General features: G+C 40.3%; 1 protein-coding gene across 1 annotated transcript in view; it reads right to left on the bottom strand.

Moving 5' to 3' along the window:
- nkain2 (sodium/potassium transporting ATPase interacting 2) overlaps positions 1-16,008 on the bottom strand; it is an 87,322-nt gene that overhangs the window by 22,497 nt on the left and 48,817 nt on the right. Inside the window, exon 4 of the mRNA XM_039782626.1 lies at positions 9,453-9,653. Within this exon, the coding sequence (XP_039638560.1) occupies positions 9,453-9,653 (201 nt within the window). The remainder of the gene's footprint in view (positions 1-9,452; positions 9,654-16,008) is intronic.

Raw genomic sequence — 16,008 nt, 5'->3', positions numbered from 1 at the left:
TCATTCCCTCTCTCTCTCTCCTTTCATTTCTAAGCCATGATAAACACTGTAGTTAGTTAAGCAACAGTGAGTAAACCTAGTGGCACGTACTTAAAGTGATGGTTTGGAGTAATTCACCCTAGGGTCCTTTGCACCATGACCTCGAGCCAAACACCCTCCCAGAAGCTTTTTTCACCTGGGTCGAACATTGGGAGAGTTAGCTAGAGTAGGGTTATCAGCTGAATAGCTTAGCGCAGGGGCTAATGGACCCACGTTTGTATCTTGTAAGTTACCCCACTAATAATGGCCGAAATGATACCAAACGTCTACAAGTAGTACAAATAGGTTATGCTCTCATAAAACGATGGATTGGAAAGTTTGTAAGTACACCAGAAGTTTATGAACACTTGCCTGCTCTCTTCAGCTCTCTGTTGCTGCTGCTGCTGCTGCTACCTGCAGTTAGACGAGTGCTTAGGGCCGTCTACAAATTACTACACCGAAAAGAGTTACAACAAAAATATTTATTAATTCAATGATTAAATAAGGTTTCCAAACTTACCTCAATTATTACTTGTCTCCTGCTAGTTATACTACAGCACTTACTTTAAAAAAAAAATTAAATTAATAAATATTTTTGTTGCATCTCTTTTCGGTGTTGTAATTTGTAGACGTCCCTAAGCACTCGTCTTTACAGCAACAACAGCAGAGAGCAGAAGCCAGCAGGCAAGTGTTATTTACATAAACTTCTGGTGTACTTACTAAACTTTCCAATCCATCATTTTATGAGAGCATAACCTATTTGTACTACTTGTAGACGTTGGTATCATTTCCGCACGTATTAGTGGGGTCATTTACAGATACAAACGTGGTCCGTTAGCCCTGCGCTAAGCTATTCAGCTGATAACGCTACTCTAGCTAACTCTCCCAATGTTAGACCCAGGTGAAAAAAGCTTCTGGGGGGGTGTTTGGCTCGAGGTCATGGTGCAAAGGACCCTAGGGTGAATTACTCCGAACCATCACTTTAAGACAGGGCAGAGTAATGGGTGATCTTGCCACTCCTCAATAGTTGACGATAACATTTTTCCTTTCAGAGCTTGAACAGAATGTTCTGAATAAATGTTTGTGATGATAATGACTCCAAAGTGGGCTTCCTGCACTGCAGATGCACCCTCTAGTTTCACAATATCTTTACATATTTTTATGTGTGTGTGTATATATGTATATATATATATATATATATATATATATATATATATATATATATATATACACACATATATAATATTCTTTTTACCATCTTGATTTAGCATGTAAGCATGCTAACATTTGCAGGTATTTTTGACCTGATGATGGCACTATTGAAAGTTAAACCATTACTAAAGACATTACAATACATCCTGAGGGGGACATGACTGTGTGTACCAAATTGAATGGCAATCCATTCAACAGTTGTTGAGGCGTTTCGCTCAAGACTACAAGTCTGAACCTCATGGTGGCGCTAGAACAGTCAGAGGATCACCAAAGTCATCAGGAAACATCATCTAGGGACCATGAATCTGCCCAATAGCTGTTGAGATATTTCAGTCTGGACCAAAGTGTTGGAATCGCCGGTCAACCACAGTTAGATATTGCTGTCCCTAGAACCGCACAACAAGGTAAAAATTGCACTTTTTGTAGAAAACTGAATCCTTCAGGCACTGGAATGAGTCCTAATATACAGTACAATGGGTATTTGTACACATTTAATAGTGAATAAATCAATGTAATAATTACATTGGGATTTAAATTGGGCATTTCTGTTTTGTTTTGTTTTTACCAGAGTAATGAAGTAGCATACAGTATCAAGATATTTGGACATCACTGGGTTTATTACAGCGAATGCTTTATCATTAGTGCCCCAAAAATGATCAAGAATCCCATAATAGTGTAGGGCAACATTTGCAACATGGCAAAGAAATGTTATTAAACCAAAAAAAGATAACTGAATCATCATTCACTCCTACAATTATCAAGTCCTAAATGCTCCCTTAGCAGAGATTCTGATAACACCTGGAAGTTTTGAAAGGAGCTCAGGGAGAAATTAGAATGTCAAACAGCTGGTGTTTGATAAGGAAGGAGAAACGTACAGTGTGAGTTCTGCATAGCCTGAGACCATAAAAATTCAGGGGAAGCGTCGTGGGAGGAGACCTTTTAAAAAAGCAAGGACAGATGCCATGGGGAAGGCAGTTAAAGGTGACGCAGTTTGTCCTCCACTAAGGCAGAAGAGTAGGTTGCATTTTGCCAAAACGATCGCAATGCAAAGTGCTGACACCACTGCATCATCGCCCTCAAGGTTTGTAAAAACTGAATCAGCTCAGAGGTTGATGTACGACCAACATTTCAGAAGATCATGATGTAATTTAGATCCATAATGATTTTTTTTCCCATCCCCTGCGTCTTTACACCCACAACTTTCACACCGTTTATTAGGAATCGTAATTGTAGAGTTGTTTGTCTGCCTGTGTGATAATCTCGTTTAAGTTGGATGCATTACTCCATTAGGAAAATGTATTCATCGCCAAATAAGTGAATCCATTACAGCTGCATCATTTTACGCCAGCTAAACTGTGCAATGATGAAGGTATCACATTCATTGGATTCAATCCGTTATGTGCTGAAGATGACTATTTACACTCAAACTAATGTTTTGCTCTCTGTGAATTATTTGGGAGGAAAATATTCTGTCAGCCAGTCAAAGAAAAATCACTTGCTACAATCAATATTTACGTCCAATCACTTTCAACTTAATTTGTTTGTGCTATTTAATGTTTGTGTAAAACTACACACAATTTACAGCAACAAGTTTATCAAATTAAGTAAAATCAAGTATCAAACTGGCTCACCCTCGAATTTTGCATCTGCCATATACAATCCCTTGTTGCAAGCTTTTCTTTAATTGATTCAGGAAGTTCTTACCTGTCCTAATCGGAAGAAAAAAATCAAAAAATGGGAGGTTTAACATATTCAGCAAATATGGGATTAGTGCTGTAGAGCACAGCGGTTGCCTTGGTTGACTGACATTCAATTCCTATGCATTGTTCTTTCTCTTCCCTGATCTTTGAATAACAATAACTATGAAAAGCAATCTGGTCCCACTGCTGCTTCCATGAATACAATTCGACCCTAAACCAACACTACATACTGTATGCTACTGACTCAATTTATTCCCCCACATGATGAACAAGTAAACCTTCAAACCATTTCAGTTATTTTTGCCCTATATTACAATATTTCAATGACTGAATTAACAGAACCCGAAGTACAGTTTGTCCTTTGGTTTTGGTCATTAAAAAACACGGCCATCTTACTGATCATTATGAGAGGAAGGACCAAGGACTGTCTGCTGAATGTCTATAAACTCTTGGGTGTCACCTTCTGGTGGTTTAATCGTCCTGTTTATTTTGTTTTACATCGTTACATTTTTTAAGTATTATCTCGTACATCATTAAGTGTTAAACATTTCCATAGGTTTAAGCCATGGCCACCGGACTGCTCTAGGGAGATATTCATAATCCCCAGATGATGCATCCTGATGACTTTAGTGATTCCCTGACAGTTCTTCTTGAGCTAAGTAGTAGGCAGAAGTCTCGCAAGGCCAGACCCATCTCCACAGGACTGTGGAGTAAGGTCTGGCTACACCACAGATACATTCTAGGATAGGAAAAAAAAACCGCTCTGGGTTGTTTGTATTTCTTTAAACCAATCACAATTGTCTTGGGCGGCACTAAGCTTTGCACGCAGTGACGGTGGTTGTGTAAAATGGTCTGGGAAGTAACTTGTTTTGGTGGATCATACAATATTAAATGAAATGAAATGAACTGTTCAGACAATACAGTAATGTGAGCTATTTAAATTAGCTGGATACATGGTTAAACGTTATTTGCTCTTACCAGTGTATCGCTGTGTGTACTTAACCGCCAATCGGTTCCAAAATGTCCCAGTTAGAGAGTAAATGCCGTAAACACATTCTTTGTAAATCTTTATAATCGTTCCCCGAAAGGACCAAGCAGGCCTGACTTATTGCACCATCCAAATCTTTCAAAACTTGCCATTTTCAGCGTCTTGCTTACTTGCTCGAAGTTTGTTGTTGTTTCCCGAAGTGAACAGAGTTTGAGAATGGCAACACACAGAGAGCGGAAGGTGAGGGACATGGAAATATACTTCCGTTGATCCAGACTATCTTTTAAGTGACCAAATAACAGCGTCCTGTGTCGGCAGTGCCACTTGTTGGTTCTCTGTTTGTATCGTGCATATATTTGGTGTACACAAAATAACTGAAATGTTTACTTGGAAAAGAGTGCGCATTGTGAGCATAGGGTCATGACTGTCTTAAAAGTTTATATTGCCTGTTGGATATTAAGAGCCATTTTGACAGAACAATTTCAACATTTTGGATTTTACATCAGAAATATGTCAAGGACATGAAATAATTTGGAGCAAAACATACTTGACTGTGGGTGTTAATACTGTTCAGTATTTACTGAACTGAAATTAAGTGGTTGTAATTTGTGCACTTCCTCTCAGTTACCTGTTTCAGTGTTGCTAATAGGTGTAAACAAGCATGATTGTTTTATTTACTTGAACCCATAACATTTCATAGTTAAGGCTATTCAACTGTGTGCAGCGAAGGGGTGTGTGGAGGTTTTCTTCCCAACCAAAAACAACAATAGTTCACTGATTAGTTGCTCCACTCTGGTTGAAGTAATGCTAATCACTAAAATGACTTGCAAGCATGCACTCTAGACCACTGAGCCCGCAGGAAGCCTCAGCTATGTTTTTTTGTCGTGAAATGTCAATTCAACATCACTCTGCTATTAGCAGGTAAAATAAAGTTGAGAGGAAAAAAACCAACTGTAATCACAGAAGTCCTACGTATTCCCCTACTGTGCTGCAGTCTGGCAGTGATGGCTTCAGGACTCTGGATCTCTGTGGAGAAGCCCTTTGCGCTGCTTCAGCTCAGAGCTTCACACTGTGCACCACATTGTAAAGACACACCTTTGTGTTTTGTAGTTTGGAGAACTAATCAGTTAGTTAACTCTTCAAAAATAATACAGTAATTTGCTGTAACAGTCAGGGAGCAAAACAATCCGCTCGTTACATTACAAAGCCTGAAGAAGCTGGGTGTGAAACATGTCATTTTCTTATGAGATAAACGTTCTTATCTTATTTAGAAATAAATAATACCTTTACAAGATTTGGTGTGCGGTAAAACCACAACTTCTACAATAGATGTAGCTGTAACTGTAAACACGAGAAAAAAAATCAGTGAGTCCATCACATACCCAACTGACCACCCAGACAAACAAAGACATGCTCTGTTGAAGACCTTGACAGCTGAATTGCCTCAGTGGCTTTTCTGACTTTTCCACACTGTCCTGACATATGTTCATTTCAGATTTTTTACCCTGTCCATCAAAAAGCGCCATGATTTCTGGAAAACATAGGCCTCACCAGACACAATTACCAGCATCAGTTAACCAGCCAGCTTACCAGCTTACCACATGCAAACAACCAGTCAGCTTTGAATCCGACCCAACCCAACCATTACCCCGCACTGAGTCAGCCAGTCGACTGGTTGAACGTATGCTATTAAGGACCCCGACAGTGTTTCCACCAATTACAGTAAACCAGCCAGCCAGTCAGCCAGTGAACCAGTCAAACTGTTGAATGTGTGCTCATGGAGCATGACAGTGTTTCCACACACCAATTACAGCGAGACAGTGGTGCAGCTATGTGGTGGCTTGGCACTCAGCCATACTATAAGTAACACTATCGATTGACAAAGAGGGCACGAGGACAGCGGGTGAGAGAGGGCGACAGTCATGATAAGTGAGGGAGGGAGCCTCAGAATGAAAAAGATGCTGAAAACTCCCCAACTCTTTCTCTCTTTCTGTTGGTGTAATGATGCATGCAGTCACATTGAAGCATCAGTTTGTTTATTGCGTGTGTGTCTGTTTTCATATGCGTGTGTGTGTGCTCCGAAAAAAAGTACAGAGGAGACTTGTATAAAAAGTGACAAGCCTCCCTCATTCCCACTCTTTATTTCTCTCTCTGCTGTCTCTTCTGATCCTGCTAATTATTGCAGTTTGACAGTGCGGTAGAGGAAGAATTACTGAGGGCGAGGGTAAGCGACAGGCAGAGGGAAACAGAGAGAAGGAAATCAGGCTTTTTTTTTCGTAAAAATGAAGTAAAACAGAGTGAGCAAGAAAAAAAAATTAGATAGAGTCTCTAAAGCAGCTTATCCAGCCCATTCTATGTTAATGAGGGTATGAAGTTATTAACTTAATGGAGCCTGGATGCTTTATTTTACCACAAAGTTGCACAATCACCCAAAATTCCCTAACCCATTGCAACAGACAAAGAAGTTGGCATGGTTGTAATACACTTTAGAAAACATTAAACTAAATGTATCAGTGAGTGTAACTGTAGAGAACATCAATTGCACTGCATCTCTCTCTCTCTCTCTCTCTCTCTCTCTCTCTCTCTCTCTCTCTCTCTCTCTCTCTCTCTCTCTCTCTCTCTCTCTCTCTCTCTCTCTCTCTCTCTCTCTCTCTCTCTCTCACACACACACACACACACACACACACACACACGAAAATATCCATATTATTCTCTATTGATAAAATCCCTCATGATATCGAACCCGATTATCACCCGATTTTGCAGTTTCCATCAGCTCTGCGGAGCGTTTTAGCGTCTTCTAGCTCCTTGTTTTCGTTTCATGGATCCCAGCTTTTGGTTCAGTCTCACTGCTTTCCCCAGCGCTGTTTCCAGTGGCAACAAGCAGCTGTTTTCTTCCCCAAAAAAAGCCCCAGTAAACCTACAGTACGTGGCTGTACACTACTGTAGTAAGAAATGCTCAAAAAGGCACTTTTGAATCCAGTCATCTTTCTCTAAATGCTAATTCGTTAATGCTCTTTACCTGTGCTCACTAACCACCACTGGACAACGCCAAGCTAGCTGTTTCCTCCTGCAGTTTCCTCCTCCAGTGTATATACAGAAATCCTGTAGGTAAATTCAATACCTTTTAATACCATTTTTAATACCTTCTCAATATTTTTTAAAACCAACACGCCATTGAGTTGCAGGTTTATACGGCAACACGTTTTCTAACCATTAAACTGAGTTTGAGATTTATAAAACTACACCCTCTAGGCCAATAGAATGATGCAGATAGGGAAAGTCAACAGAATAGATTGAGACTCGCTGACTTTGGAAACCTAACCCATCTTGCATTTATTTCACCTTCATAATAAAATGAATAGATGAAATAAAATGATAAATTAAAGCAGTTCAAAGAAACAAGCATTCACTGCTGCCATTATAACCACTTAAAACTAAGTGAACCTTCTTCTGTATGTACAGACACCCAAATGAGTACACATGAAAAATATTCCATGAGGCAAGTGACATACAAGAAAACAGACATATAGACATAGACACATGTATAGACATATACATATCAGCAAACAAGCATTCACCGTTTGAACTTGTGATGCCATTATAACCATTTTAAACTAAGTGAACCTGTGATCTCATTAGGGGTGGTATGGTTCACAAAACCCACGGTTCGGTTCATATCACGGTTTTAGGGTCACGGTTTTCGGTTCTGTACGGTTCTTGTTATTTTTTCTTTTAATCTTAACATGCCAGAATATACTTCAGCATATGATATATAGCTAAAATTGCTTCGGTGTCTCGCAAAATCTGACGAAAATCTTTTAAACTGACCTTTGTCGATCTGAAATGAAGACAGATTCAGCAACTGCATGGCCTATTTCTCGCTTAAAATGTTTTCAGAAAAACATTTCGGTGAACTATTTTCGTAAAATACGAGATCGTATTCTGAACGAGCCGCCATTAAAGTCTGTTTTGAAATTCGGGAGCAGCAAGACCCATGTGACGCGATCGTCCAATCAGCTGCCATGGGTTGCGTTTGTCAAACTCATCCTGCTCATCATTTCAGTTAGTGTTTTAACATAGGTGTCGAAAGTGGGCACTACGGCACTAAGTGGTTAGTGCACATTAACAGCGTACTGACGAACCGTGCGGCACACACACTCTGCGTTTCATTTTGTTGTTAAACTGTGTGTAAAATGAGCGGTGACGTTAAATCACCGGCTTCAGGTAACGGCACAGTCTATTTGCTGGATGGTTTTAAGGTAACGATCGGTAGCTAACATTAGCAGATAAGCCCATTGACAGCGACGTTATTGTTCATATTTTGGCACAATCAATGTTTCTGACTGTAGTAGTAGTGGTCATGACTGAAAGTGTGATGTGATATGCTAAAAAGAATCGACACGCTGTTTTCAGGTAACTTTTTGACGTTCAACACCCCCACCCCTGCTGCTGAAAACAATTCTAGAGGAAACACTGTCAACCATCCCAACATCTACATCGAGAGCTAGGAGTACATAGTATATTTTTTCAGAACTTGTTCAAATAAATTATTTAGGTAAAAGCAATGACACTTCCACACTGTTAAGAGAATGCACAAAACCACCTTGCACACTGAGAACGCTAACACATCCTTAATCAACCTGAATAACCTATCCACTTCTATTGTCCCTATACAATATTTTCTTACCAGCTGAGATGCTACCTGACAACTAATTGCCCTGGAAGAATGTTTGCACTACACTCTTCATCTGTGTGATGCACCACTCATGATCTCTGTTCATCTTTGTGGGATACAAACAACTTTTAAACAAAGAAGAGCTGCTTCTGGCTAACAGCGGCCTTTGGAATTGGCTTTGGCCGCTACTCTGGAAGACTTGGAGTTAAGCTTTTCTTTGAGAAAAGAACAAAGAATGGCACTGAAGTCATTCTTAAAAAAGGAAGATGTGTTCGGAGTTTTGCTGACCGGATACGGCTAAAGTTTATTCTATCAACTAGCTCCGCTATCTTCTTCGTTGCTCTGCTTGGTTGTAGCGTGCAGAGGGAATTTGAAAGACAACCGTTTATCCCGCCCCTCGGATTGAGCCCTGCCAATGGTGTGTTCCCAGACCCAACATCTTGATGTGGGGGAAAGGGTATCACCCGATGCGGGATAATCACACAAACTTTACAAGATCAACTTAAATAGACATAATAAAACAAATGGAAAACTCATAGTTTGCAAAAAAAAATTAAAAAATTAATACCTCGTAAAATGGCAATTAATACCTTTTAATGCCCTTAATTTTTACTAATTTGATTTACTACCTTTTAATACTTTTTTAAAATCCCCGCGGACACCCTGTCCTCCAATAGGGGCTAGCCAAGCCAGGGGCTAGTTGACACTCAACTTAAGGCACAGACATGAGGTTGCCATGAGGTTACTGTCTCATGTCAGAAAGTAAGCAAACAAAGAGTATGTAACAGCGTGTATTCTTCATGCAGGGAAAGTGCAGGTGCATACTAGAAAGTACTTGTTTAGCTCAAGTACTTACAGCCAGGAGTATCTGCAGCGAGGAGTGAGCCACCTCTATGAACTGGAAATCCATCAGACAGCCGGATATAGATATATATCGGTGGTCCTCGGGTGCCCAGGAGGGAGGAGGGGTGATGGGTGTCACCCTGCACCCCGGGCCGTTCTCCATCCACCAGGAGCGATGCATGGACAGGTTGAACGTCAGGACAAGGTCAGAGTCCTGGCAAGAAAGAGTCAGAAAGACACAGACACAAAGAGTTGAATTACATCCTCAGACACGAGGTAGACCTGGAACAAGACAGCAGCAGGCTGAATGTCAGGCCAGGTTATAACCCAGTTTTAATTAAAACCAAACAGTTTGTCAAATCGAGATCAGAGAGAGAGAGAGAGAGAGAGAGAGAGAGAGAGAGAGAGAGAGTTTGGCGCCAGCTAAAAATAGATCTCAGATTTATAATTCCAATGGTTTGGGATCATTCAGATTAGATCTGAATCATGCACAGGCAAGGGTTATAAGAGACAATAAGAGAAGGAGAGAGAAGAATGATGGGAGGAGGCCAGAGAGAGAAAGGAAGAGAGAGGAAAATGGGAGAAGTTAACAGAAGCTTGGTTTTGTTTTGGCGTTTCTTCATGCACCAAAAGCTCTCGTATGATGATTTGATGATGAGGAGGAGAGAGACAGAGGAGATGCTTTGTGTTGTGGTGTCATGGGAGGGTCAGGAACTACAACTGTTACTGTTTCGGTTTTAGGCAACAGAGTTATGTTTTTTTTTTCTCTTGGTTTATTTCTTCTTAAGCAGGACAATCCATAAACTATGGACACTATTAAAAAATGAGAGGCATATTAATGTGAATGTGGCAAACATTACTGAGGGGGTTCATAGCCACAATGGCAACATGGCTCCACAAATAGCAATGTCTTTGGTCCAACGGAAATATCGCAAGAAATACTGAATGGATTGCCATGAAACTTATACATTCAAGGTCCCCAGAGAATAAATCCTACTGACTTTGGTGATTGCTGACTTTTGCTCTATCGCCACCATGAGGCTGACATTTTTCATTTTTGTGTAAAACCGTGGTGGATTGCCATGAAATTGGTACAGATATTTATGGTGCCTAGCAGGATAAATTCTAACAACTTTGGTGATCGCCCAACTTCTCATGTAGCGCCAGCAGCAGGTCAAAGGTTTCAACTATCCTGTGAAATATGTCAACATCTAAAAGATGGACTGGCACAAAATAAAATGTTACACACTATTATGGTCCACAGAAAATGATTTTCAATTAATGTACTCTTCTGATTTTTCATCTAGTACCGCCATGATTGATTTAATTTATGACCAAAGACATCCCAAACGAATGATAATACCATAATACTCACCGTAATTTGGGTTAGCATGCTAACTGGCCAAACTAAGATTGAGACATGGTAAGCATAAGCAGTTAAATAAAAGCATGTTAAAGGTCCCATGACATGGTGCTCTTTGGATGCTTTTATATAGACCTTAGTGGTCCCCTAATACTGTATCTGAAGTCTCTTTTCCCGAAATTCAGCCTTGGTGCAGAATTATAGCCCCTAGAGCCAGTCCCACAATGAGCTTTCCTTAGTATGTGCCATTTCTGTGTCTGTAGCTATTGAGGAGGAGAGGGGGGGGGCAAGGTGGAGGGTGGGGGTGTGGCATTGACCAACTGCCACTTTGCTCGTTTGAAAGCCATGATGTCTCTCTCTCTCATGGGCGGGCCAAATTCTCTGGGCGGGCAAAGCAGAGAAAGGGGAGGTAACCTTTCCAGATCGGCCCATCTGAGCTTTCATTTTCTCAAAGGCAGAGCAGGATACTCAGGGCTCGGTTTACACCTATCACCATTTCTAGCCACTGGGGGACCTCATATTAATGTTAAAAAACCTCATAAAGAGACATTTTCATGCCGTGGGACCTTTAACAATTTCATTATAAGCCTGTTAGCATGCTTCCATTAGTATTTAGCTCATGCCCTGTTGTTTCTGATTAAAGCCTCACAGAGCTTAGCACACAGCTAGCGTAGCTGTATACTCTAAAAGATTGTCTTCTCTTTGTTTGTTTAGCTTGTCCACCACAGCGTGAGCAGTCCCATCACTGGCAGAGATAACTTAAAACAATAGCCAGAAGCTGCAAAGAACAGCACAACTGACAACGAGTAAATAAACAAGCATTTTCGGTCCCTGGTTGTTTCGGTTCTTCTTCACAGCAGCAGAGAAAGACCACATAGCAGTGGCCCCTGCAGTTGCAGTGTGCAAAGTAGGGTAATGTTATCTGCTTTGGCTCCTCTACAAATCCTTTTAATTCTAAAAGCCTGAAAGACGCACAATAAATCAGTAATGATAGTCGTCTTGGTTTAAATAATGCAAATATTAACGACTCCACTTTGCAAGGAGAGACATAGATCATTCCACAGATGGCCATGCAAACTGCACTGACACACACAAACTACTTACTGTAATACACACACTAACAAATGCATTACACACACAAACACACGTTTTTTTCTCTTGCACTACTTAGCCATTAGTCCAATGAAAAGCTTTAATGCTCTTTAAAAGCACGCTGAAAGCGAAAATGACTTTCATTTAATTTGCTAATTTTCTCTATGGTGATCTTTTTACCAAGATATGAAAATTTATACAACATTGATTTTCCTGTAGTCGTCTATCAATATCCAGTTACTCACTACTAAGGCATTACAGAATATTGAATAATCTCCCCGATGAGCCAAAAACCAACTCAAAGTACATTGTCACTGGGGACTATAATGTTTAACAACTGCAATATAGTGGAGTGAAGGGGTGATCAGTCCCATAAAGGTAGGAAAGAATGGAAGGACCATAAAGGAAAGCTCACACTTTTTCACTAGTAGGATTACATGTGACTTATTCTAGTAAAGACCACAAATGGCAAATCTTTAAAGTGAGCCAAATGGATTCACTTTTTACATCACTATTATCTGTTTCTACACTGTAGACTCCACTTTGTCTTTATCTTAACCTCCACTTATCCCCCCACCACATCTATACTTAACTCTGTCACCTCCCTCCATATTGTTCTTTTTCTTACCTAATTTGTTCCCGTTCTCTCTATTACAGTACAGTAAGTCATACCGTGGTCTCTCTTTCCTCTCTCTCCCCCCTCCCGCTTTTTCTTCCTTGGCCCCTCTCTATTTCAGCGTAATGAGTAAAATGCCTCATTAGCGCAGAGCTCTGATTAATGCCACCTCCCCTTGTTGTGCTCCTCTTTTTAATGAGTAAAATCTCTCTCTTGCTCCCTCTCTGCCATCACTCTCCCTCCTCCTGTCCCATACTGTCACTGCCTTTCTCCAAATCTTATATTTCTTCACCTCTTTTCTTTGTTGCTTCTCTCTCTCTCTCTCTCTCTCTCTCTCTCTCTCTCTCTCTCTCTCTCAAATGGGGTTTGGAGGGGAGCAACAATTATTTCGGTACAGTCTCTATCAGTGCTTTTCTAATGAGCCTCTCGAACAAACAAACACAAACAAAAAAGTAATTATCAGTGAAAAGCCAAATTTGGCAAAATGTCATCAAGGCCAAGCCGGATGCATTGCTACTTATTCTGCGGAATTCTCTCATGTTGTGAAGTCAATGAAAAGGGGCATAACGCGAAGGACGCGGCCGTTATTTAGTTGTAGTTAGGTTAGTTGCGCTAGCCAATTACTTCATTCAACTTTTCTTTTTCATTCAAGAAAATTCAAAGCAGCATTAATGAATTCATAAGTTTAGCTTATGAAGATTGCAGTTTTAAAAGAGCTTATATAAATAATAAATATGTGCACAAAAAAATCTCACAAAAAAAACGTTTAGGTGGAGAGAGCCAAAGTAACAACAAAAGGTAAGATTGTGTAGAAATTGTTAATCTACTTCAAATCCCACTATTTAGATTCAATATGCCTACTTTAAAGAAGTAATTTGGCATTTTACAAAATGTGCTATCTTTCCGACAGTGAGAGAAGATTGACACCACTCTAATGTTTATCTGTTAAATATGACGCTGTAGCCAGGAAACACTCAGTTTAGCTTAGCATAAAGACTGTAAGCAGGGGGAATCAGCTACCCTGGCTTTCTCCAAATGTAACAAAATCTGCCTACAGCACCTCAAAAGCACACCACTTTACATCTTGTTTGTTTAATCTGTACATAAACCAAACGATTTTCCTGGATATAGCTTCATATTTACTATACAAACACGAGAGTGGTATCAGTCTACTCATCTAATAACTCTCGGCGAGAAGGCAAATAAGCTTATTTCCCAAAATGTCTACTGCTTTAAATTCCATTGTACCTGTACTGAAGCTATGTCAATGTGATGTCATGTTGTCTATATGGTTTCATTTATCAATATGAAACAAACCACATCTAACAACTAAAGACACCTAGAAAGGCGAGGTACACTGGCTTTCCTTTTCCATTTAGCTGTGTCGGAGGATCATGAATTCATAGAGGTTACAGGGTATTTAATAAAGCTTGGAACCAGACTGGTACTAAGAATAAAAAAAGTGCGTTATCTCCTTTCTATTCATCCAGTGAGCCGCGACAACAAACCTCTACCACCACAGATGAAGAAAAAAAAAACGTAATATAAAAAAACACATTCAAAATGAAGCCCATTTTCCCAGAGTAAATAGTACCAGTGTTTGAAGATAGTGCTTTTTTTTTAATAACAAGTTTTTCAAATATTAACAGACTTGGTGTTCATAACCTGCACAAAGGATTTGGAGGCTAAACTGAAATTATCCCAAACTCTCCAGTGGAATACAAAACAATTCAATTGCAGCTGTGTGCTGGCATAGATGTATCGATTTTATATGGTGGAATTGATTTAGCATCGCAGAATTTAACCCACCGTAATGATGAAACCATAGCTCCAAAATATTAATCTGTCTGGTGATGAATGGGCTTGTTTGGCATGCAACCTCAAACAAAACATATTGACTAGACTTGTATATCTGTGTGTGTGTGTGTGAGAGTTCCTTAGCTCCTTACTAAGAGTAATTTCTGACTGTTTGTCTCTCATAATATTTCCTCCACACTTTCTTGGTGTCCCACTTCTCTTCTCTCTCTCTCTCTCTCTCTCTCCCACGCACGCACACACACACACGCACACACAACGCACACACGCACAGCACACACACACACACACACACACACACACACACACACACACACACACACACACACACAGTCTATAATTTCCAGTGTGCTAGTTGAGGATCATGCACTCATGCCCTCAGGTCTTTGTCTCTGACTGTGGGCTAGTGCCGCTTCAATGAACCACATCTGTTTTTCCTCTGCCTCCCTCTGCCACCTCTTTCTCTCTTCGCCCTACTTCTCTCTCTCTCTCTCTCTCTCTCTCTCTCTCTCTCTCTGTCTCTCTCTCTCACGCTCTCTCAATTTCCCCTCAATTTCCCACTTCTCTGTTTTCCTTTGTCTTCCTCTCCCAAGAGATGGAGGGATGGAGGGGGGAAAGGCCGGTGAAAATGGTATTTCCCCTGATGCCATGTTATTGCTACCTGAAGCTACATTTGAGAGCAGTTTAACACTTAAAATAAAAAGAGAAAATCTGGCAAAAAAATAAATGAAGCCCTAAACCTTGGCAGCATAAGAAAAAGGGGCACTTGGAAATGAATAATTTAGCAAGGTTGTGTCCAATTTAGATCAAAGCAGATGTCACATAAACAATTTTTTTTTTTTAATAATCTATTACGTAATGCTGTTTTTCAGGATATGCAAATGTTCAGTTCACAGTTCACTCTGGATTTTACCAAATGTCTCAATTCAGTGCTTCTAATAAAACAAACACAGACCTCAAGTAAACGTTGAAGGCAATTTTAAAGGACTGAGATAATCATATGTTTTACACTCCAGACCCACATATATATTCTTGATGGATGGACAGAGGGCATAAGGGAGTGAGTGCCAGATTCCCCCCCTGCGAGTGCTTCAGCATCTGCTCCCTGGACACAAACACGCACCTTTTAACACAAATCCACTCGCACATGATCTATCACCTTTTCACATGCTCCAAACATACAACACCAGCTCCAGCAGTCATATAGTGAAGTAGGCAGACAGACAGACAGACAGACAGACAGACAGACAGTAAATAAAAAAGTCAGTTCAGACAGACAACAGTCAGTCAGACGTTTAGTCAGTCCAGCAGGCAGCAAGAAAGATCAGCAGATCATCAAGCTAAAGTGCAGAAAATCGGTGAGTGGGCGATATTAGCTTTATTCTCTCTCAAGTCAATTTTTCACTCTATTTAACTGAACCTTTATCTCTTTCTGTGGCTCTATCCCCTTTTCTATCATTTTCTCTCTCTCTCTCTCTCTCTCTCTCTCTCTCTCTCTCTCTGTCTATGTTATTTCAAACCAATATCATCAGTCACGGTGCATTTCCCTACGTTGTTTTGCTGTGATTTCCCATGGGTGTTAGATGAGGGCTTAACCCGTAATGCCTAAAGCACTTCTCTCCTATCAGATTGGTTGGGGGTGTTAGGGAATTGTGTGTGTGTGTGTGTGTGTGTGTGTGTGTG

The sequence above is a fragment of the Perca fluviatilis genome, chromosome 18, assembly GCF_010015445.1.
Source record: "Perca fluviatilis chromosome 18, GENO_Pfluv_1.0, whole genome shotgun sequence".
Taxonomy (NCBI): Eukaryota; Metazoa; Chordata; class Actinopteri; order Perciformes; family Percidae; genus Perca; species Perca fluviatilis.
Note: the sequence above shows the minus strand (reverse complement) of the source record. Positions and strands in the feature narration are given on the sequence as shown.